Genomic DNA, 25,878 nt, shown 5'->3' on the forward strand with positions numbered 1-25,878 from the left:
ATGGGCAGATGGATATGTGCTATCCAAACTGAACAGCCATGTCTGCTATAGAGGGGTGGGATACAAGAAAATGAAGCGTTTACTCAACATAGTTGGATAAATTCGCAGGACTTTGGTCCATCGGCCAGGTCAGTATTCTGTAACCGCTGGATGCGAGGCTCCCAAATCTCTTACCTTCTAATCAAAAGCTATGACAGGGATCCCACAGCGTAGTAGATTTGAGGAGCTCCCGTTCAGCAGTCAGCGAACACATACCTGGCAGATGGACCAGAGTCCATAGAATCTATCCCCCCAAGTTTACTATTCATTGTACTTTCCCACTAATTATCTCACAGTCCATAGACCTGAAATTTGCTTAGTAAATGACAGGCGATCCTGGATTCCTGGGCACAGGATGGACATATAAAAAGATGATTTGAACAATTGAGAGGGGTTCACATGCTTGGGGTCAGCCAGGTCTGAGTCCCATCATTCTCCAGACAAACAGAAGAACATCAAGAAAATGAAAAACTAAAGGAATTTTCTCCTTTATATTTTATGGAAGGTGATTGGAAGATTGAATGAGTGGATATTGATTATCCCCTTAAACGTGCATTCACATGTATGTGACAGTGATCATTTAAATCTCTTTTCCGATTCCTGCATTTTAGCAGATTGGGTTTTAAATATTATTTGTGGCATTTATGATTGCAATTCTGCAGAAAATCTTCTTATGTAAATTAATAATTCAGGATCTATCATGATCTCATGCACAGCTGCAATTGCTTTAAGACAGGATTTTGTAAGCCACTCATTATATCTATACAAGATTTCCCATAGGAGCATGCATTTAAGTCTCCTAATAGTGGCATGCCACTCTCCACAAGGAGAAATCTTTCCCCTTAGATTCCTGTCTAAAGCGGGCTTTACACGCTACGATTTCGCTACAGCGATCTCGTTGGGGTCACGGATTTTGTGACGCACATCCGGCCGCTGTAGCGATGTCGTAGCGTGTGACTCCTAGGAGCGATTTTGGAACATTGCAAAAAGGTCCAAAATCGCTCCTCGTTGACATGGGGGTCCGCTGCCAGTTATCGCTGCTGTTGTTGGGGCGAAGTTGATCCTCGTCCCTGTGGCAGCACACAACGCTACGTGTGACGCCGCAGGAACGAGGATCATCTCCTTACCTGCCTCCGGCCACAATGCGGAAGGAAGGAGATGGGCAGGATGTTACGTCCCGCTCATCTCCGCCCCTCCGCTTACATTGGGCGGCCGTTTAGTGACGTCACTGTGACGCCAAACGGACCGCCCCCTTAGAAAGGAGGCGGTTCGCCGGTCACAGCGACGTTGCTAGGCAGGTAAGTATGTGTGATAGGGTGCGCGATTTTGTGCGCGACGGGCAGCGATATGCCCGTCGCGCACAAACGATGGGGGCGGGTCTCATGCTAGCGATATCGGGCCGGATATCGCAGGATGTAAAGCCACCCTTAGCCTCTCATATAGCCAAATCAGATCTCAGATCTCATTCTTTACACTGACGAGGGGCAATACCCCAAAACACCGTGTCTGCAAATTGAGTTTCTGGTTTGGCTTATAAGGAAAGTCATGTGGCAAGACTCATTAAAGGGTCGATATTGACTTTTAGGATTGATACTTCCAATAGGTGGCACTAGAGTTCAAGTCCTATTCCTCTCTGAAGAGGAAATTTGCATATAAGATAACAGACACATATATCAAAAAAAGAGAGAGAGAGACGTCCATCATCTCTGAATTTAAAGGGGTGGTTCAGTGCTTAGCTTTACAAGACACATTGATATAACGTTCAGAAACAAGGCTTCTCTCAAATACCTTGTGTTGGCAGTAGTGCCTGTGAGCGGCTCTATTGTGGTCCGCTCATCCCCATCATGTGACCCCCGGTATCCATGACCTCTGAGATCCGGTGATGTCACATCAACTTCCAGTTGACCTGATATCACCGCAGCCGACCCCAGTTTCCGTGAGTGATGGGCTGTGGGTGAAGTTTCCACGCACATCACAGCCCAGCATCACTCCTGCTTGTGGTACTTAGCAGTGAAGGAGAGAGTGCGCAAGATGCTGCGCTGTGATGAGCAATGAAACTCCGCCCACAGCCCGTCACTCACGGAGACTGGGGCCGGCCTCGGTGATCTCAGGTCAACTTGAAGTTGATGTGACATCACCGGATTTCAGAGGTCACGGAGTCGGGGGGATCACGTGATGGGGATGAGCGGACCGCAATAGCGCGGCTCAGAGGCAGAATGGACTACACAAGGTATTTGAGAGAAGCCTTGTATCTGAACGTTATATGGATTTGTCTAGTAAAGCTAAGTAGTGAACTACCCCTTTAATAGTCATTTGGTCGAAGCACATGGGCTTTATGGTATTGCAGTTTGAACTATAGGGCTGGATCTTTCTATTCCATGATGCACCAGCTGCCGCATGTCATGCTTGCCATTACCTACTATAACTAAAGCTGGTATGAGGAACATCTCTCTTTCAACACAATAAAAGGGTTTTCCACCAAACAGATCTAGGAATAATAATAAGTTCCACAATTGGATGTGTTTAAAAAATGTCACTTTGCTGAGATAATCTTATGAATGTGCCCCTGCCAAGTACTGTGTAATATCCGTGTCTGACCATAAAGGGACATGGTCTATCCATACAACATCTCCTGGGCTGGGGAGGAAGTAAAAATAGTATACAGATATTATAGCACGGGATTGTAAATGATTCTTTGATGGAGGAAAAACATTTTTTTAAAAACAGGAAGGGAAATGTTTTACCTCACAAAAAGAATCAGTTTTAATCACATGTTGTGCTATCTGTATACTCTCTTTTGCATCCTGCCCGACCCAGGACACTTGGTATGTTCATATCATGTCTCTGTATGGTCAGACATATCTATCACAGAATACATAGCAGGGACGCATATATTTAAATCATCCTCACAGTTAACTTTGTTAGTGGGAAAACCGCTTTAACCACTTCATGAGATATGATATAAGTTTAGGTTGCAGTCGGGAAGGGGGGTCCCGCAAAATGATGTAAATTTATGTAATGGAAATGATGCGGGCACAGGGGCTGTGCCAACACGGTTGCCGCCGGAATCTCAGCGTAATTTATAGCGGAGTTCCAGCTGTCACAGCCAAGGACGGTGCCCGCGCCACCCCTGGCTGTTTAAATGCAGCAATTCAATAATGATCGCAGCATGTAGATTCCCAAATATGGCGCTCCTTCCCTTCTGAGCTTGCACTGTTCCTCAAAAGTAATTCCCAATTACATGGAGGGTATTGGCACACTCAGAAATAATTATACAACAAACTCTGTGAACCATTTTTTTCTTATTAGCCCTTATAAAAATTAAAAACTTGAGGCTAAAACAACATTTTTGTGAAAAAATGTAATTATTTTTAATTTCACTACCCAATAGTTTAAATTTCAGTGGCACACCCTGTGGTGTTAATATGCTTAATGCACCCCTCAATTAATTCCTTGAGGGATTTAGTTTGTAAAATAGGGTCACATATGGGGTCTACTTTTCTGGCATGTCAAGGGCTGTGCAAATGTGACATGGAACCCCCAAACCATTACAACTAAATCTGAACTACAATATGGCGCTCCTTCTCTTCTGTGCTTTGAACTGTGGCTCAAAAGTAGCTGTAGAAATTGTGTAATAAATTGTATGTATGGTCCAATTTGTCCTATTAAACTTTTTCAAAGTTAGAACTTCGGGGCAATTGTAACATTTTAGTGGAAAAATGTTAATTTTTTTATTTTCACAGTCCAATGTTATATAATTCCAAGAATAACCAGAAGATTAAAATTGCTCACTTGTGGGGGTTTCTGCTGTTTTAGGGATCATCAATTGTAACATGGCATCCGCAATCTATTCCAGCCAAAATGAAGCTACAAAATTCAAATAGCACTCCTTCCTTTCCGAGCCTTACCGTACGCCCAAACAGTTGTTTTCCATACATAGGGTAACGGTGTACTCAGGACTAATTGCACAACAAATTGTATGATCCATTTTCTCCTTTTTTCCTTGTGAAAATGAAAAATTTGGGGTTGGATCAACATTTTTGTTGTAAAAGTTTATTTTTCCATTTTCATGACTTCACATTATAGATTTCTCTAAACACCTGGGGGTTCAAGGTGCTGACCACACCTCTAGATATATTCCTTGAGTGGTGTAGTTTCCAAAAGAGGGTCACTTGTGCAGTGTTTCCACTATTTAGGCACTTCAAGAGCTCTAGAAATGTGACATGGCATCTGCTATGTATTCCAAATAATTTGGGCTCAAAAATTTAAATATTGCACTTTCCCTTCTGAGCCCTGCCGTGTGCCCAAACAGTACTTTTTCACCACACATGGAGTTTCCCTGTACTCAGGAGAAATTTCACAACACATTATATAGTCCATTTTCTTCTGTTACCCTTGTGAAAATGAAAATATTTGGGGTTAAAGCTAAAGTTAAAATTTTTGTGGTAAAAAGGTATTTTTTCATTTTCATGGCTCAACATTATAAAATTCTGTGAAGCACCTGTGAGTTCAAGGTCTTCATCACAAATTTCTTGAGGGGTGTAGTTTCCAAAATGTGTTGAATTGTGGGAGGTTTCCACTATTTAGGCACATTAGGGGCTCTGTAAACATGACATGGCGGCCATCCGGTATCTATTCCAGCCAATTTTGTGCTCCCAAATTCAAATAGTGCTCCTCTGCTTCTGAGCCCCGCCGTGTGATCAAACAGTAGTTTTCCACCACATATGGGGTATCAGTGTACTCATGAGAAATTGCAGAACAAATTATGGGTGTCAGGTCCAAGCATTCCTACATGAACAGTGTCCTGGAAATTGGATTGGTCATCGTAGGCCAGTTGAATGGCCACCAAGATCTCCCGATCTGACCCCTTTAGACTTTTATCTTTGTGGTCATCTGAAGGCAACTGTCTATGCTGTGAAGATACAAGATGTGCAGTATCCGAAACAACGGATACTGGAAACCTGTGCTAGCATTTCTTCTGCAGTGTTGCTATTAGTGTGTCAAGTTTGGAAGAAGAGGGTTGCATTGACAATCCAACACAATGGGCAGCACTTTGAACACATTTTATAAGTGGTCATAAAATTGTAAATAACTAATGAACAAATAAAGTTACATTAAATCGAAGCACACCATTGTTTTCCTTGTGAAATTCTCAATACCTTTGATGTGTTACATGACCCTCTTCCCATTGGAAAAAATAAAGTTGGATCCAAAATAGTCGACTTCAAAATGGCCACCATGGTCACCACCCATCTTGAAAAGTTTCCTCCCTCACATATAATAATGAGCCACAAACAGGAAGTTGATATCACCAACGATTCCCATTTTATTTAGTGTATCTATATAAATGGCTGACCCTGTAGTTATGGATATCAGAATATTATGACACAAACCACATTTTATTTCTAAAAAGTTCTGAATTTTTAACCACTAAAATATTAAATTGTAATTGTACCGATCTGGATAATCATGTTGCCAGTTCTTTTGTAGTGCATAGTGCACATATACAAAACAATAAAAAAACAACGTGGAATTAAGTTTCTTTTTACTCCTTATCCAGTTCTATGGTAAAATGAATATTCAGCACTTAAGTCCTAAAAGAACAGAGTGATTTTATGGAGGTTACTGCAAGATATCTATTAAGTGATACAGATAGGACTGCATAAACTTGGTGACAAGATCTCTTTATTTCTTAAGTGAAGAGTTGCCACTTCTGTAGTCTATTGCTGCCGACCAAATCCCTTCGAACCTCCTACAAACTGATGCCCGTTGAGCCTCTGATTTGTAGCCCCGATGCAATGTCATTGTTGAATTGTGACGCATCCATACCATCGCGCTCGGCCTTCTAATCAGAAGACACTCTGGGGCTGCTGGCTGAAAGGAGGGGGTCACAGGGATCTGGTCAGCAGCCATGGACTACTGACGTGGCTACTATACCAGGGTCCTGTGAATCCTTTTGATAAAGTCATTATCGAAGAGAAAGATCATTTAGAGATTTTTAATACCTCTTTGCCCAAGGAACTTGCAGCAATCCACGAAACCACCGTTGGCTGCATGGTGAAGAGCTGTGTTCCCGTCCATTGCAATAATTCCCAGGTCTCCTTTGTATGCGGACAGCACCTTCAAGATCTACAAAAATAGAAGACGTTATTTTTGTAAAACAAGAAGTGTAGACTCATCATCCACAGACATTATCATCAGATGTAAAGGAGACACATGGCTCCATTTATTGATTATGTGGATCAGGTGCCTGATAAAGGAAGAGCAGCCGATCCTTCCACACTATATTATATTACACATGAGATGAGTGCACAGTTACAGATTACTGAGCCAGAAAATAATTAGATTTTTACATATATTTCAAGGGAATAAAATCAAGAAACACAAAGAAGTAAAAGCTGTAGAGTACCTCAAAAAATCCACCTTTAGCAGCAAAATGAACAGCATGATATCGCTGGTTATCAATAGCATTCACGTCCCCTCCTTTCTGTAATATGCAGCGGACAACTTCCAGAGCTCCTTCTCTTGATGCTTCCATCAAAGCTGTGCGACCAGTTTTCTAAATATAAACCATAGAACATTAATTTTATGTCATTTTAAAACCACACCATCATCAAAAATTGTCAGGATTACTAAATTGTGTATTTTTAAACTCATATTTCATTAAATATATATGCCTGTGTAGCACCCAGGGGGCAGGGGTCGTCAGGCACAAGGTGTCTCGTGCTTGCGTTACTCGTCACCAGGCCGGTGTGATGATCTCAGATGTTGCGGTGGCCTGCCTGCGGCTTCGTGCCCCGAGGTGTACACCAATAAGTAGGGAAGATGATGGGGTAGTAGTAGGATAAGTTGTCGTTACGCCACTACGCGGCCAGAGATTAGCCGCTGCTGCTGTCACTGCCCTCCGGGGCAGATGGTAGTAGCAGCAGAGATGGTGTCGCTTCCCACAGGTGGAGCAGGTCCCGGGGAGGATGATGAGGGAGGGGTGTGATGGCGAAGGCCTTTGGTGCTGAGGCATGGGGCGGAGACGCCAGTAATAAGAGTCCAAGTCAGATGCTGCGGTTCCAGGTGTCTTTACTCACTCTTTGTGCCGCTCGGCCAGATAGTACTCGTCGCCCGCTGTGATGGGCTCCGTCGAACCCGAATCCCTTCAGAGGTCAGTCCAGTTTGGTGCTCGGTGAGTTCCTTAATCCTAGAGCCATGTGTGTTGGAATCCCATGGCTTAAAGCTACTTGGGGACCCCAGTTTGTCTCGAGTAGTACTCTTGTCCCTATTTGCAGGTACCGCGGCTCCGCAATGGGTCCTGGTGCTGTCCAAGGCCCCGGATCCTATCTGGCACTGTGCTTTCAGGCTCTTTGTGGCCAGGGAAGCTTGAAACCTCTCTGTACTGGCAAATTCTGGAAAACCAACTTGGAGTGTGATCTTCCTTAGGGTCCTGGACCCTGCGTGGCATCGGTTCAGAGGGGGTGTTTAAGATCACACCTCGGCAACTGCAATAACAACTCCTCTGTCCCACCGGAGCACCGGTAAGGAACGTCTGCTCCTTTCCTCTCCTGCTGGAGAACTCCCAACCGTCGTGTTGACTCCTGACTCCCCATGGTGGCCGCTCCTCCTTCCACCCAAGTCCTAAGCTAGTGGATTGGGGCCCCTGTTGTGATGGCATCCTATAAATGCCACACTGTAGGTGACCCCTTTGATACCCGACCCTAGCCCAGTCCCCAGTGGGGAAGGGGCAACCTGGTGTGTATTTGAGTGGGAAAGTTGTGAAACCGGTAACGAGCTCCTCCGGATCCAGGTTGAGCACTGCACCTTAAATCAGGTGCAATACTCAGTGGCGACTGAAGCCTCAGGGGCACCACACCTGTGTCTGGTACAGCAGTTTATCCTGTGATCTGCCCTATTCACTTGCATGGGGCTGAACTGCAGGATCAGGCCCTAGCACGTATACATTTTCTCTGTTGTGACCCTAACAACAAAAGACGGTATTGCACCAAATGTTTTACTACCAGCTTTTCCAACTGGATACACATTGATGGAAAAATAATAGGCTACCAATACAAACTACTATGGTAGACAACCCCATTAGACTCTGTCAAATACAGTCATGGCCAAAAGTGTCGGCACCCCTTGAAATTGTTCCAGAAAATGACTTATTTCTCCCAAAAAATGCAAATACCTGTATTTATTTCCTTTGTGTGTACTTGATCAACACAAAAAAATTAGAGAAAAAAGGCAAATTATACATAATTTCATACAACCCAAACACAAAATTGTTGACGCGTAGATGCTAGAATGTATGGACTGGTTTCAGGTTACTCCAGCATCCAATCACAGATGCCCAATCTGTGACAGCGTCTGTGATTGTCTGTTATTTTCATAGTAAAATAAAACAACAACACAGAGAACATTTTTTTTTATTAAAAATAAAACAAAAAACATTTAGGACTCCATCTTTATTACTCAAAAAAAAACAACTCCGACTTAGTCCAAAGGCGGGCGAGCATCTTCAGCTCTGCTACATCTTACTTACAGGATCTTCTGTGACGTCATAGCCATGTGACCAGTCTGGTGTGAATGTTGTTACCTCGGGGGCTTGAGGACTTTCCGTGATGTCATAGCCATGTGACCAGTCTGTAACCCAATGTCTGTACAACATTCACACCAGACTGGTCACATGGTTATGACATCATGGAAGGTCCTGTAACCCGGAGGCACAGCAATGATTGCACACGGAAGCAGATGTGGCCGGGAGACAGCGGATGAGCGTGTCTGCAGGACGCGTCGCGGGACCTGTAAGTATATTGACAATTTTTATTATTAACTATATTCTTTATTTTACAGCCCCCTCCCGCCCCATCCCAAAACTGTAAAGTCCAAGTTCGGTGTTATCTCAGAACCCAAACTAGAACTTTACCAAACATTCGGGCGAGGCTCCCAAACACGAACATCGGGAGGTTCGCCCATCACTAGTCTTGAGAACAGAGGAGACCAAGATAGAGCTTTTTGGTAAAGTACAAGATTCTACTGTTTACCGAAGACAGGAAGAGGCTATAAAGAAAAGGACATGTTTTGCTACCTCTGGCACTGCGTGCCTTGACTCTGTGCAAGGCATCATACAATCTGACGATTACCAAAGGATTTTAGGTGGCAAGGAATGCCCAGAGTCAGAAAGCTGGTTTGTGTCCTAGGTCATGGGTCTTCCAGCAGGACAATGACCCCAAACATAGTTCAAGGAGCCCTCAGAAATGAATGGAAAAAAAGTGCTGGAGAGTTCTGAAGTGGCAGCAATTAGGCGGGCTTTGCACGCTGCGACATCGGTAACAATGTGTTACCGATGCTGCAGCGATAGTCCTGCCCCCGTCGCACGTGCAATATCTAGTGAAAGCTGCCGTAGCGATTATTATCGCTACGGCAGTTTCACATGCACTCACCTGCCGTGCGACGTCCCTCTGGCCGGCGACCCGCCTCCTTCCTAAGGGGGCGGGTCGTGCGGCGTCACAGCGACGTCACACGGCAGGCGGCCAATTGAAGTGGAGGGGCGGAGATGAGCAGGATGTAAACATCCCGCCCACCTCCGTCCTTCTCATTGCAGCCGGCGGCAGGTAAGGTGAAGTTCCTCGCTCCTGCGGCTTCATACACAGCGATGTGTGCTGCCGCAGGAGCGAGGAACAACATCGCACCTGTCGCTGCACCGGCATTATGGAAATGTCGGAGGCTGCAGCGATGATACGATAACGACGCTTTTGCGCTCGTTAATCGTATCAAAAAGGATTTGCACGTTGCGATATCGACTGCGACGCCGGATGTGCGTCACTTTCGATTTGACCCCATCGACATCGCACGTGCAATGTCGCAACGTGCAAAGCCGCCCTTTGTCCGGATTTAAATGGTGAGATCTTAAAATTGCTGTTGGGAGAAGTGCCCTTCAATTATAAGAAACCTTGAGTAGTTTGCAAAATATGAGTCGTCCAAAGCTCCAGTTGAGAGGTGTAAGACTCTTGTTGATGGTTATAGGAAACAATTGATTGCGGTTATTTATTCCAAAGGGTGTGTAACCAAATATTATGTTGAGGGTGCCAACAATTCTGTTCAGCCAATTTTTGTGGTTTTGTGTCAAATTATGTCTAATTTGTCTTTTTTTCCTCTGTTGTTTTGTCGTGTTGTTCCAATACACACAAAAGAAATAAACGTGTATAACAAAACATGTGTAATTGCAATAATTTTCTTGGAGAAATACTTCATTTTTTGTAATAATTTCAAGGGCGCCAACACTTTAGGCTATGACTGTATAAACATCATGATAATTCTTACCGGATTAAATGCATTGGGATTTGCTTCTTTCTCCAGCAATCTTAGACATATTTCTTTACAATCTCCAGCCTGTTCACATGCAGCCAGCAGCACCGGTATTCCGTCTGACGAGGTGTTGTTGACATCAGCTCCAGACGCTAACACTAATTGAAAGCAACGTAGATGTCTCTTGCTCGGTGAGATACAGTAAAACAAAATTCCTGCGGATTGAGGAAAATAGTTATTATAAAAGTAGAAGACATGGCTCATGCTGCATTTTCAGCAACAATAATGTAAGATAAGTACCATATTTTTTTCGGATTATAAGATGCACTTTTCCTCCCAAAAATTTGGGAGGAAAATGAGGGGTGCGTCTTAAAATCCGCATGTAGTTTACCGGATGGTGGTGAAGAGGGGTGAAAGGAGGCAGGGATAATGCTATGGGGTGTGCTGCCCACGCTGGTCTGTGCAGCGCTGTTCTGTGCATCGGGCGGTGCGGCTCAGCTCTGTGTGGGGCTGGTGACATGGCTCTGCTCTGTGTGGGGCTGTTCTGCTCTGTGCAGGGGCTGCTCTGCTTTGTTCTGCTCTGCGCAGAGCTGCTCTGTGCGGCGGGCAGTCATTCTGAAGATGTCGGTGGTCAGGGCTTCAAATAATGGCACCTAGAGTCAGCGAGTGCACAGATGGAGCTCTCAGCTCAAGCTCTTATCTGCGCACGCGCCGACTCCGGCTGCCATTATTTGAAGCAATGTTTGCTACGGCAGCTATCACAAGATATCGCAGCTGCGACGGGGGCGTGGACTATCGCGCTCAGCATCGCTACCATCGGCTTGCAATGTCGTAGTGTGCAAAGTACCCCTAAGATTATATGGTTTACTTTTTAGCAATTAAAAAATCTGGCAAAAAAGTGTACATATTATAGCATGAAGTCAGGTTCCTATGATCAAGAACGCTGACACTGCGTCAGTCCAGATTACTGAGAGGATTATACAGAACACAGTTCTCTCTCCTCCTGCCCAACACTGATCAGTCTGAATAGTGCAGGGCAGTAGAGGAGGCTGCCCTGCAGGATGTAGCAGAGCTGTGTCAGTGTTGATGTAGCAAAGCTGAGTCAGTGTTGATGTAGCAGATCTATGTTTTCATGTATCAGAGCTGTGTGTTGGTGTAGCAAACCTATGTGTTGATGTAACAGAACTGTGTGTGTGTCTGTATGTGTGTGTGTGCAATACATGCCACCGAGCTGCCTGTGTTGCAGAGTTGTGTGTATATATGCAGCAGAGCTGAGTGCGCATGTACTGTGCATGTAGCAGTGTTATTAATATACAGCACTGTGCAAAAGCTTTAGCCATGTGTGGGAAAAATGTTGCAAAGTGTGAATGCTTTCAGACAGAGGAGTTAATTTTATCAGTTGACGAAATGCAAAAGTGAATGAGCAACAGAAAAATCTAAATTAAAATCAATATTTGGTGTTATCTTACCTTCAAAACAGCATCAAAGCATCAGGTCTTTTAGGTACATTTACACACAGTTTTCTTTGAAGAAACTCAGGAAGGAGATTGATCAAAACATTTTAGAGAACTAACCACAGATCTTGGGTAAATTGTTCGTCTCCTCAACAGTCTTTGTTCTTCTTTGCTGCAGATGGTTCTTTTTACATTTGCTATATTTTTTGGGGTTTTTTGTTCTTCTTCAGAAAAAATTGGTAGTCAATCAGACTCCTCCATAATGGTATTAATCTTGACCAAATCTCCAAACATTGAAGGAATCTCCACTATGCTTGACTGTTACCTGCAGACACTCATTATTGTACCATTTTCCAGCTCTTTGACACACAGAGGGCCTTTTGGTACACTATTTACTCATATGTCTCAGCTCGTGACTGCCATTTTTTTTTGCACCCTGGTTACTAAGTTTTTGTACATAGTTGAGTCACTTGGCCTTCTTACCAGGTCAAAAATATGTTTTCTGCCACAATTCCTCCATGAAGACTATTTCTGGCTAGACTTCTCCAAACAGTAGATTGGTCTAGCTGTGTCCCACTGGTTACTGACAGTTCTCTGTTGATGGCACTGCTGAACATAATCTGAGTTTGAAGGGAAGTGAGCATGATGTGTCTTTCATCTGCTGCCCTAAATTTCCTTGTCCGACTGTCTACGATTCTCAATGTTGCCTATTTCTTGGTATCCTCAATACTAGCAGATACTTCGTCATATAATACCATCAGTAATGCATCTGATGGGCTCCAAATTTATTCTGCTGCAGGAGAACGAGCCCAAATATACCGTAAATGTAATTAAAAACTATCTTCAGCATAAAGAAGAACAAGGAGTCCTGGAAGTCCTGATATGGCCACTATAAAGCCCTGATCTCCTCACCATTGAGCCTTTCTGGGATTAAAAGCAGAGACAGAAGGATTGCACACACGTGCATCCTAAACAGATCTGTGGTTAGTTCTCCAAGACGTTTGGAACAATTGTGCTGTTCCTACCTGTTTTATATAAACTGTTACCTTTAATTTCATATCCCCTGTTATTTAATGTATGTTATTCATGCTTGTCCACCTACTGGTCAGGCCCTTCTGTTCTCCTGTTTCTTTTCTTGTGCAGCCCATGGGAGTGTCTACTGCCCTGTTTGTATCTCACTTCCTGGCATCCATTTTAGTTATCAACCAGTGTTCGTGAGAATCACATCTCCCTCATTTGAGCTACAGAAGGCAAAGTCTTTTGACCTCCAAAGTGGCTCCAGAGACAAGCATCACAAGACAACCACAGTGCCAGGTACTCGGACCACTGTACTTGTGCATGTCTTTAACTCATGGCGGAAAATAAACCACCCTTGTTCATCTCAGCGTGTGCACGTTTGAATCCATCAACTCTAGAGCGCTCTGGTCCTGTCTCTTCCACTCATTGGATACACAAAGGTAAGATTTCTCACAGCACTGCCTAACTACACACCTTCAATCGCCCTTAAGTGGAAACAGAACAACAATCTTCCTGCTGAGTTTGTTCAAAACTATGTGCAAGTGTATGTAGAATTGTTACTTTGATGATGTTTTGAAGGCAGTGACACCAAATATTGATTTGATTAGATTTCTACTTTGTCCATTCACTTCCAATTTTATTACCGTATTTTTCAGACTATAAGATGCACTTTTTTCCCCAAAATTTTGGGGGAAAGGGGGGGGGGTATCTTATAGTCCTATGGCTGCGGTGTGGTGGTGGTGGAGCAGGTGAAGGCGGGTGCGGTGGTGGTGGAGCGGATCATCAGAGGCAGGAGCAGGCTGTAGCAGCGTTACCCTGACCACGTGGGCCCGCTCATTTGATATGCACGCCCATCATCGCCACCCATCATCTCTCAACCCTGAAGCCGGCGCCGACAGATTGGCGGGATGATGGACAGGGAATGCGCACATACTAAAGAGCCGAACCGCGTGATCACCCCAGGCAACTACAGCCTGGAGTGATCATGTGCGGCTGTATTCACTGCCCCCCGTGCACCATCATCAGCGCGGGGGCAGTGAACAAGTACGGTATACTCACCGTTCCCCTGCAGCATCTTGGTGTCCTCCTGCCTGTGCCAGCTGATATGTGTAGAGAGCGGTGAGCACAGCGATGACATCATCACTGTACACGCGGCTCCACACAGGTCAGCGGCGCTGCTGCTAGCACACAGACAGGAAGCAAGCGATGCTGCGTGGAGTGAGGAGAGGTGAGTATACAGCGGGAGTCCTCCAGCCGTTACCGCAAATCCGTCTGCGGCTGAAGTGACCGCGAGATCCGCGGTGACTTCAGTCAGGTGATGTGCGGTGACAGCTGAAGTCACCGCAGATCCTGGGCGGCTCACTTCACTTGCAGCCTGACCCTCCCAGAGAGCGGTCGTGCTCTATGGCTGCTCTCTGTGATTGTCAGATGTAGTAGAGCTGGATGCGCCGTGGGACATCGTATGGATTACATCGGACCTGGGTCTTTTAGGGGTTAATAAAGTCGTGAAAGAGGGGTTTTTTGGTCTTTTATTTCAAATAAAGGATTTTATGTGTTTGTGTTTATTTACTTTCACTTACAGCTTAGTGGTGAAGGGGTGTCTCATAGACGCCTGCCATCACTAAGCTAGGACTTAGTGGCAGATATGGGCTGCTGCCATTAACTCCTTATTACCCTGATTGCCACCGAATCAGGGCAATCGGGATGAGCTGGGAAAAGTCCCAGGACTGTCGCATCTAATGAATGCAGCAATTCTGGGTGGCTGCTGACTGATATTTTTAGGCTTGGGGGGCTTCAAATAACGTGAGTCTCCGCAGCCTAAGAGTACCAGCCCTCAGCTGTGAGAATTTATCTTGTCTGGTTATCAAAATTGGAGCAACCGCACGTCGTTTGTTTATTTTAAATTACCCCCGTACAGTGTCAGCAGCAGATCCTCGTCCCATAACAGTGTGTCATGACCACATTTTTTACTTCAAAATTTTATTTTCCTATTTTCCTCCTCTAAAACTAGGGTGCGTCTTATCGTCCGGTGCGTCTTATAGTCCGAAAAATACAGTAACTGATAAAAAAAAAACTTTTAATGCTTCTACTTTTGAAAGCATTCTTACATTCATTATATTGACCTATGTATTTTTATACCTCTCACTTTCACTGTACTCGTCCCTCTCCTCTCTATAGACTATAATAGTGAGTTGGAACCTGATCCATCAGTGAGTGACATTCTGGCTTGTCTTGAGCAAGGTGGATTTTACCTGTAATTCTGAGTTAAGCAACAGAAGAAGAATCATATTTCTCTGTTCAGAAATATCACAGATTCTCATATTTCCTTGTATGATTGATTTATGCAAAGTATGTTAAAACTACTTTGATCATTTAAAGCCTGGAGGGTTATAGGTCATAGGGAGTTTACCTTAGTTGTGTAGAAGTGACCAAATTATTTAACATTGAATTACTCTCCCGTTCCTTCCATCTCAAAATTAAAACTTATCATAGAAGTGAAAAAATATATAAAAATGAAAAACATAAATGCATAGTTACTTTTAGATGGTGATGAGTTGGTGGTCCTCATGACCACTGCTGTTCTGCTAAAACTCTACCTGACTTTTATCATAACACATGGAAACAAATTTGTACTGAAAAAAAATCAGGTCCAAAGCTGAGAACTAATCTGTTGGAGGTTTAAAACCCATCATCAGCCCATTTTCAATATAGACATGTATGGAAAAGTTGTCTCATACCCTTACCACCTAAGCCAAGGACATCCATCATAATAGTTATTCACACACAGTCTGAACTAATCCATAATGTCAACATATCTTGTTCCCATTTAACTATATATCCAATTTAACAATGATAAAATTATGTAATAAAGTTTCTATAGAATTATAGGATGCAATATCAAAACAATGTTGGAAAACAATTACCTTTTCCTTCTTTATTCACAATGGTCATGTCAGCCTGAGCCTCCAGAAGAACCTCCAACACTAAGTCATGACCTAATTCTATAGCCTTCATAGCTGGTGTCCATCCCTTTAAGTCTTGCATATTAGGGTGAGCTCCAAGGGTAAGCAAGAATTGACACATATCCACATTATTAGCCACAGCGGCCACGTGTAGAACTCCGTCTCCATTTTTGGGTTCGGTGAGGTTTATAAGGTTTGGGACACCAAGTTTAGTGAGTTTTTCGATCTGTTCTTTGTCTTGTTGTCGGACGCACTGCAGAACTTTGTAGATCTGTAGAGTTTCTAGTCTTCCTTTTGCTACAGATGATTCTAATGCCATTTGTTGTACAATCTGGGGAGTATCTGTTGAAATAATTTACAACAATAAATATATTTTTCAGTAACACTACAACAAAAAACACTGTTCCTCACTTGTATTCACCAGAACCAGGGCGAGCTCCAGATTTCAGTGGGCCCCTTTAACACATACCATGATTAATGGTGCAGATATGGCAGAGGAATATAGGTATAATACAATGCCAAAGATTTCATTAACTTCTTATGTTACATAAGTAATATCTATTGTAAATTCTACAATACCATACAGCAGAGGGGAGTTATGCAACACTGTTACATCTCGTGGCTCTCCCGAGGCAAGGACTGAGGCAGTCTCCCATTCCTTGCCTGCCACGAGCACTCCTGCTCAGCAGCGCCGAAGGTCTGCCAGACTGCACAGTGTGCAGGAGATGCCTTCTCAGAGAGGCAGCAGAAGGGTGACACCTAGTGGTTCTCCTGTTGCAAGGAGTGAAGCGGTCTCCCATTCCTGGCCTGCCACAGACTCTCCTGCTCAGCGGCCCCGAAGGTCTGCGAGGCTGCGCAATGTGCAGAGGTTTACTGCTCAGGGAAGCAGTGAGATTCCCGTTATCTCTGCACATTGTGAGACCGAGGATCCCGCCTCTATTTCCCAGAGGCAGGAGGGTGAGCATGTGCAATGCGTGGTGGGTCCTGATTCGCTCACTGACGTCACACGGCTTGATGACAAGGCTGGTGACGTGGTCAATCCTGACTGGCCAGGCTGGGACGTCGTGGACCCTGATTGGGTCAAGTCCGTCATCTCCGCCTCGCGCCCGCCCTCGGGTGGAGCTGCACCTCCTTAAAAGCTCCCCCTGCCATCATGGCGGCGCGCGACCGTCCTTCTATGTTTGGATGTCTGGCAGCGTGCTGCCACGCCACTGCTCAGGCATTACTGTCTCTTGTGGGCTTGGCCCTTGCGGCTCCGGCAGTACCTCGTTTGCAGGCCGTGTTCCTGCCTTGCTGCTCCGGCAGTACCCCCGTCAACAGGCCGTGTTCCTGTCCCAGGTGAGCTCCTCAAGTCTCCATTGGACTCACCTGCTTATTGAAAGCACACGTGCGTGGGCACCTCTGTGCTACCCTCGTGCCATATTCTCGTGACTTCCACTGGCACACGTGCGTGGGCACCTCTGTGCTTCCCCGTGCAACAGGTACACCGAGACGTGAGATCTGTGCCATCCAACCCTCACGGGTTAGGGCAGATCGGTGTACATAGATCGTCTGTGACATTCCAGACGATCGCTAGCAGCAACCCGCTCACTCTTCACCCACCATAGCGGCGGTCCCTTACACCGCACAGTGGACCTTGACCGGCGGAAGCAGTCCATTTCCCATCTTGGCACGCTTCCCCGGGTCCCCCTCGTAACACAACACTACAGTGAAATGCCGGCAATTGCGTGGCGCAGGTGTGAGATTTCAGGACCACAACTAGAGGTCACTAGGACACTGTTATACTGATGGGAGACAGATTTCCTTTAATTTAAAAATACATACTCTGGGCAGCCGCCAGACATTACCGGGTCCCCTCACTCATTGGGCCCCATAGGAGTGGAGTTCCATGCCGTCATCAGCAGTACGCCCCTGAGCAAGCAAGACAGACACGCTGTCCCTGTTGGCGAGTAGACCCCCTTCATTTGTCCAGGGCCCTGGCAATTATCTGGGTGCGCTGGGTGGTGACGCCAGCACTGACCAGAACATAGGACTGATTTATTAAGACTGGTATAGCACATGCTCGCACTGCACCAGTCTTGACAGAGTACATGGCACTGGATTCATGCAGAGGTGCAAGTGCCTCAATGAATTTTGGTTCCTCTAGTAAGTGGTGTGCACCCATATTTTGGCAGAGTTGAGCTAAAGTGGCGTGAAATAGTCAGCAAAATTTTGAGCAAGTCCGAAATGCGCAAATATTTTGTGACTTCTCAAAGCTTTTACATCACTTTTGTTGTTAAGAGTCATCAGAAGAGTCCTAATGCCAAGAAAGACCTGGAATCAGCAGGTACAATTATTTCAAAGAAAATAATAAGTAATGCACTCAACCACCATGCCCTGTCTGGATGTTCACCACAGAAGACTCCATTGCTGAATAAGCATGTTCAAGCACATTTAAAGTTTGCTCAGTAACATTTAGACAAGTCTTTGAAATACTGGGGGAATATACAGTAGTCTGATCAAATTAGACCAAAATTAAACTCTTTGGATGCCATATTACAGACCATGTTTGGAGGCAAAAAGGCAAATCACCCCCAAAAAACCCTACCAAGAGTGAAGTTTGGAGGTGGGAACATCATGATGTGGGGCTGTTTTTCAGTACATGGCACTGTCAAACTTCATATAATTGAAGAAAGGATGAATGGACAAATTTACAGAGACATTCTTGATAAAAATCTACAACCATCTACCATAATGATGAAGATGAAACTGAGGGAGAACATTTCAACAAGACATTAATCCCAAACACACAGCCAAGGAAACTCTCAATTTGTATCAGGGAAACAAAATAAAGAATGGCCGAGGCAATCACCTGACCTGAATCCAATAGAAAATTTATGGAAGAAAATAAAGCTCAGAGTTCATAGAAGGCGCACACGGGACCTTCAGGCTGTGAAGAGTGTTTGTGTGGGAGAATGACCCAAAATCACACCTGAGCAATGCATGTGACTAGATCCTCTATAAAGGAGGCATCTTGAAGCTGTCATCAACAACAAATGTTTTTGTACAAAGTAATAATAAATTTCAGTAAACTTGTTTAATACTTTTTCCCTGTTTCATTTCTCATTATTACACATAACTTAATTTATGGACATCTATGGTTTGATTTCTTTGCCTGTGTATATTTGATGGGTTGTTACTGACATCTAGTGAGAAATGTCAATAGCATCTTCGGAAATACATTTACAGAACTGACTTGCTTTGGAGAGGTTAAACTCAATAGAAGTGTTACTTTTTCAGCACAACTGTCTGGTTCTATTGAACCTTTATGTGTGAAAAGAGTGATTTTAGTTATTTGCCCCTCCATAGGAGAGTGGGGCAAAAAGTCAATAACTTGAGTTAAACTAAATCTCTTGATAATATTGTTTCTCTTTTGAATCAATAGATATTGAGGGACTTTGTCATACCAGGAGCTTCTCTGTGACGTTCTTACAAATGGCAACCATTCTTTGTATTCAACAGCATTGTTTTCAGTCATTGATTGAAGAGTCAAAGTCTAAGGGTACCGTCACACTTTAGCGACGCAGCAGCGATCCCAACAGCGATCTGACCTGGTCAGGATCGCTGCTGCATCGCTACATGGTCGCTGGTGAGCTGTCAAACAGGCAGATCTCACCAGCGACCAGTGACCAGCCCCCAGCCAGCAGCGACGTGCAAGCGACGCTGCGCTTGCACGGAGCCGGCGTCTGGAAGCTGCGGACACTGGTAACTAAGGTAAACATCGGGTATGGTTACCCGATGTTTACCTTAGTTACCAGCGCACACCGCTTAGCTTAGCGTGCGCAGGGAGCAGGAGCCGACACTGGCAGCGTGAGAGCTGCGGAGGCTGGTAACGAAGGTAAATATCGGGTAACCACCTTGGTTACCCAATGTTTACCTTGGTTACAGCTTACCGCAGGCTGTCAGACGCCGGCTCCTGCTCCCTGCACATTCAGGATTGTTGCTCTCTCGCTGTCACACACAGCGATGTGTGCTTATCAGCGGGAGAGCAACAATAAAAAAACGAACCAGGGCTGTGTGTAACGAGCAGCGATCTCACAGCAGGGGCCAGATCGCTGCTCAGTGTCACACACAGCGAGATCGCTAATGAGGTCACTGCTGCGTCACAAAAACCGTGACTCAGCAGCGATCTCAGTAGCGATCTCGCTGTGTGTGAAGTACCCCTAATGGTGCCTAAGAGATATGAAGATATAACTGTAAAGGGGATTTTCAATGGAGTCCAAATGCTGGCCTGGGTCTCTCACAGGGGTTTTGCATTAACTACATTTGTCACATATCCACAGGTTAGGTGATAAATGTATGATCCTTGCACTATAACCCTTCCCAACCTAAAGATTGAGGGACCCAAAGTCCTCCACCTGAATGGAGTGCTAGGGTGTATGCACAAACACCACTCTGTTTACTTCTATGTGTCTGTGGGAGAGTGCACATGTGACTACTCTGCCTATGAAGTGAATAAGGCGGTAGTCACACAAGCATACTACTATTCTATTCACACAGAGAACTTTGAGAGCCCTGTACTCGGGATTTGTAGGAGTTCCAGTAGTCGGACGCCCAGCAGTTGTCACGGGGTATATGGAGATAGGACAGAGGCCCCTAGGCTGGCCCTTAGACTTGTGACCCCGCTCTGTCCTTTATCTGAAAGGTAGGTTTGATGGTAACCAGGTTCAATCCCCTAGTGTGACCCTAACTCCTGTCTGGACCCTGATCTTACTTTGTCTCTCCACCACCCTCGGGTCGGGATGGAAAACACTAAGACAAAACCCCATCAAATGACATGGACAAGGGAGAACGGAAACTCATACACATGGCACTCAAAACACACAGGAAAGGCAAGATGTTTACTGGGGGGGCAATGAAAAAGGGGAGGAAGTAAGGCACAACCGACGAACACTCACACCACTCAGAAGCGCAGCACAAATCACTATATACAGTAAAAGCACCAAGGCCGGGATCGCTGGAGTGAAAACTGAAGCTAACATCGGCACCTCCTGAAAGGAGACGGTGCATAAAATAGGGAAGCAACAGCTGCACTTGGCAATCAGCAACCTGAGCACTTAGGTCATACTCATCAGTCTGCAGGAATTAACTCCTGTAGAGCTGAAGACCAGTGAATTTGAACCAGCCGACACTCGGCTGAGGCTGAACAATCCAGAAGCCTCAGGTTGCCTGTCAGACTCATTAGTGTGAACAGAGTCTGACGCCATAGTGCCAGCAAGTGTGTGCAGAGCCGAACACCGCATGATAGCGTGGCGCCCTGGACAAGCCAGGGGCCACAGAGCACAACACCCACACACCCCACACTCCCAGTCAGGCACACCGAAGTCAGACACAAAACCCTTGTTGCCTTCCTCCAGGGGCTGATGTACACACCAGGGGGTGGGCCAGGCGGTTGGCCCCACCCACCGAGGAGTTCACAGTCCTGGAGGCGGGAAAAGTAAGGAGATCAGCTAGGGAAGTGAAAGTGGAAGGAAGGAAAGTGGCAGCTGAGCAGACTAAAGTTGGTCCGGGTGTGTGGCCTGGACAGAGCAGCAAGGTTGGCAGACGGTGGTGACCGTCTGCAGGAGTGGCCTATCAGAGCTTACCGTAACGACCGTGGATGGGCGGTGGCCTGGCAGTACCGGACCGGTACGCAAAGAGAAGCCAGCACCATCTGGCAGGGGCTTACGGACCCCGGCAAGGCTAGGAGTCGCTGTGAATTTGCCGAATTCGTTAGTGAAGGGAACCTACTGGGTTTCCCAGCAGCCAAGTCCCGACAGAAGGCAACAGTCCAACCAAGAGAGGGAGACACCGCCACCGCCAAGGCAACCGTTTCCCAGGGCCAGAGCCTGCGGGCAAAAGGGGCTCCTCCAGCCCATATCCAAGCTGGGGAGCGGGTTACCGGTGGGAACCCATTGGAACCATCTACCGTACATAGGTGCAGGGAAAGGCAGTCACCATCAACCTGCCGGGAGAAACAACACCGCAGCCATCTGTGGGACCCGTCCATGCAGCCGTGTGTTTTACGGAGAACTGTGTCCTCATCATTGGCTGAGTGAGTACCACCGTGCCGTGCGGCACAGCGCTGCCCCCGCGACCCTGCACCTCACCAGGCCCTGTAACCCACCTGTCATCCATCCCTACCCCCATCACCGGGCCCCGGGACAACCAACCCCCTACCCACGGAGGGGAGAACTAACAACAAGGTTTGCTCCCTGTCACCGCTCCCGGGATCCCCGTCTAGAGCAGCGGTGGTGTCACCAATATCACCGCAACCGTGGGTGGCATCACGGACAATAATCAAATCCCCACAATCAAAATCCCCTTTTCACTCACGGGCGAGGAGCGCCGTTCGAGTCCCCGGGATCCGGCCCACCGCTCGAGCCACAACCGAGCAGCGGCAGCAGCAGCAGCCGGACCCGAGCAGTGGGAGAGCGCAGCGTCCCCTCCTCCGCCCGCGACAACTTGGCGTCACGAACAGGATCCTACCGTTCTACCAACTGGTGGAAGTGCGCCCTGTGTAACCGCCGGAGGTGTCCGGCCGAAAAATTTGTGGAACCCGCCTTACCATGCCCAAACCAACGGCATGTGTGAAAAGATGAACCACCTGGTCCTGGGCCTCCTCAAGACGTTGCCGCTAGAAGAGCGGAACCTGTGGCCGGAGAAGCTACCTGACTTGGTCGATATGTACAACAATATCCCTTCCAGCTCAACGAAATGCACCCCAGCATACCTGATGAGGGTCCGCCCCGGCCGGCTACCGGTGGATCTGGACATGGGACTGGAAGCCCCAGAAGCACTTCCTTCGACAGCTGAATGGGACACTCGGCGGAGGGTGCAGTACCGACAGATTCAGGAATATGTTGAGAAGAACTTGAGTCGGAGTCGGGAACAACAGGAACAGCGCTTCAACCAGAAGGCGTCTGCTGGCCCTTTCCATCCGGGAGATGTAGTGCTGAAGCGCAAGAGGAGGACCCACAAGCTGGATGATCAATGGGAGCAAACCCCATATGTCATACAGCCCACAGGATGGGAAGATGGGAAGGCCTACCAGATCAGTCGTGACCAAGGGGGCCCGTTGGCCACGGTTTCCCGAGACCATCTAAAGAGGTGCCCACCAGCATTGAGGGCAGCGGCTGAAGCTCCGGTTCCTAGACCGGCGGAGAAGGCAAAAGAGGTAATCCACACCATGATGGGTGACTTTCCAGCGGACTGGCCTACACAGAATGGCGCGGTGATTCTTCCAGTGATACTGTTCCCACAACCCGTGGATGAGGAAGTGATGGAAGTGGTCAACCATGAGCCAGTGCCCAGGGATGAACCTGTACCCAGCTCCCCTATGCCTCCGCCTGCCCCACACGATAGCAGGGAAGAGGAACTGATTGCTCCCTCTGCCCCGCTGCCTGTCCCCACTGACACTGGACCCCGGAGGTCCACTCGTCCCAACCTAGGTAGACCCCCACTTAGGTATAGGGAAACTGTTCTTTAAAAAAGGGGAAAGAGTGTGTGTGTTAAGAGTGCTGTTAACAGTTTTGAAAATGAATAAAAAGAATAATTACCGGAGAAGATTCACCTGATTGTCAGCTTGATTAGAACCGGTCGTTGCTGGCAACTGGTCCCTGTTGGGACCCCCTTTATGCGTAGAAACTACTACGGACAAGCCCGAGAACTAGCAGGGCAACCACAAACTTGTGGCAAGTAAATAACGTTGTTGTGGCTTTCACCGTTACCGCCTCCGGAGAGGCAGATTGGAGGAAGGGCCCGCAGTGGAGCAGGCTGGGGCCCAGCCACCACCGGAACCGGTGGCAATCCTCTGGGGGTTTCAGGGGCTCCCCATGGACGTGGGTCCCCTGAAAAGGACAGAACCCGCTCGGGCAACTTGTGCAGGACTGGGGGTCAAGGGGTGCTGCCTGTTTGCTTAGGGGCAGCATCAGGGCCAGGTTGCTTGGGTCGGAGAGAGCGGAAGCCGTAACCGTTTGCAACGTTAAATAAGAGTACCTCCCGATGTGGGAAGATGTTATTTTAATTGTAATGTGTTACCGTTTTTCTATTTTTCAGTTTGTGAAAATAAAACCGGTGATGGACGGGCAGCCCGCGGACGGTCTGCATTTAACTAAGGGGGAATGTGGAGCCCTGGACAAGCCAGGGGCCACAGAGCACAACACCCACACACCCCACACTCCCGGTCAGGCACACCGAAGTCAGACACAAAATCCTTGTTGCCTTCCTCCAGGGGCTGATGTACACACCAGGGGGTGGGCCAGGCGGTTGGCCCCGCCCACCGAGGAGTTCACAGTTCTGCAGGCGGAAAAAGTAAGGAGATCAGCTAGGGAAGTGAAAGTGGAAGGAAGGAAAGTGGCAGCTGAGCAGACTAAAGTTGGTCCGGGTGTGTGGCCCGGACGGAGCAGCAAGGTTGGCAGACGGTGGTGACCGTCTGCAGAAGTGGCCTATCAGAGCTTACCGTAACGACCGTGGACGGGCGGTGGCCCGGCGGTACCGGACCGGTACGCAAAGAGAAGCCAGCACCATCTGGCAGGGGCTTACGGACCCCGGCAAGGCTAGGAGTCGCCGTGAATTTGCCGAGTTCGTTGAAGGGAACCTCCTGGGTTTCCCAGCGGCCAAGTCCCGACAGAAGGCAACAGTCCAACCAAGAGAGGGAGACACCGCCACCGCCAAGGCAACCGTTTCCCAGGGCCAGAGCCTGCGGGCAAAAGGGGCTCCTCCAGCCCATATCCAAGCTGGGGAGCGGGTTACCGGTGGGAACCCATTGGAACCATCTACCGTACATAGGTGCAGGGAAAGGCAGTCACCATCAACCTGCCGGGAGAAACAACACTGCAGCCGTCTGTGGGACCCGTCCATCCAGCCGTGTGTTTTACCGAGAACTGTGTCCTCATCATTGGCTGAGTGAGTACCACCGTGCCGTGCGGCACAGCGCTGACCCCGCGACCCTGCACCTCACCAAGCCCTGTAACCCGCCTGTCATCCATCCCTACCCCCATCACCGGGCCCCGGGACAACCAACCCCCTACCCACGGAGGGGAGAACTAACAACAAGGCTGCTCCCTGTCACCGCTCCCGGGATCCCCGTCTAGAGCAGCGGTGGTGTCACCAATATCACCACAACCGTGGGTGGCGTCACGGTGTCAGGTTTCCAGGTTTTCCAGTTCTCTTTTGAATGAGCTTGCCCTCGGTTAACATGGAGGTTACTGTTCTGTTGCCCTACTTCCTGTCCAGCTGCTTAAAAGGCCGCCTCTAAGCCTAGTCCAGTGCCTGAGTATACTGCTTGCTGTGTGCTCCTGCTTTGCTGCTGCTAATCCTGATTGCCTCTGGATCCTCCTAAAGACTACCGACCGACCGACTCTGGACCTTACCCGGTTTCTCTAAGCTGTGCCCGGATTCCGTCTGCCATCTTCGGTCAGCACTCTGCCCGGTTCTCTCTGGTTCGTAATCACTCTGGACAATCATTCCCTACGGACACTCCTGGACTTTTACCGCTTGCCCCTTGTGTCCCGGCTGCGGCGCATTTAGGCCTTCCGGGGTGATTGCCGGACAGTCCCTGTATAGGGGTTCGCTCTGGTGGTCTCCCTGGGGGAGTCCGGTGCGTGGCCCCGGGAATTCCCTTCGCTCCGTTTCGGAAAGGTATTTTGTGTATTTGTACTGCTGTGTTTTCCGTTGTGTATCTACCGTGGTTACATATTATAAAACATCTTGTACCAGGAACTCGTCTCTGATTGTCATTGCCCTACGCTATCGAAATCCTCAGAACATATATAAGTATTACTTTATACTCAGGCCATAGGAGGATTTCGCTGGGGCAATGACTGAGACACGAGTAGATCAGCTCTTCTCCATGATTAACTCCCTGCAGCAGGAGATGGAGGCGGTGCAGAATAAACTTAGAGATGTGGAGGCACAGCTGGGCCATGATCACCAGGTACTGGGGCCGGCTATACAGGATTTGCAAGTCAGAGTGGAGGCTCAGGAAGCCGTCCCCACTACGTCCGTATCAGCTGCCGGTATGCCTAGGTTACCCCCATTCCGTTTCAATGGTGATCGTAGTCAGTTCCGTGGATTTGTTAACCAATGTA

General features: G+C 47.3%; 1 protein-coding gene across 1 annotated transcript in view; it reads right to left on the reverse strand.

The window, feature by feature from the left end:
- ANKEF1 (ankyrin repeat and EF-hand domain containing 1) overlaps nt 1-25,878 on the reverse strand; it is a 101,413-nt gene that overhangs the window by 47,800 nt on the left and 27,735 nt on the right. Inside the window, exons 2-5 of the mRNA XM_075338071.1 lie at nt 15,731-16,111; nt 10,351-10,550; nt 6,449-6,598; nt 6,045-6,168 (exon numbers count right to left, since the gene is read on the reverse strand). Of these exons, the coding sequence (XP_075194186.1) occupies nt 6,045-6,168; nt 6,449-6,598; nt 10,351-10,550; nt 15,731-16,111 (855 nt within the window). The remainder of the gene's footprint in view (nt 1-6,044; nt 6,169-6,448; nt 6,599-10,350; nt 10,551-15,730; nt 16,112-25,878) is intronic.

Source organism: Anomaloglossus baeobatrachus, chromosome 3, assembly GCF_048569485.1.
Source record: "Anomaloglossus baeobatrachus isolate aAnoBae1 chromosome 3, aAnoBae1.hap1, whole genome shotgun sequence".
Classification (NCBI taxonomy): Eukaryota; Metazoa; Chordata; class Amphibia; order Anura; family Aromobatidae; genus Anomaloglossus; species Anomaloglossus baeobatrachus.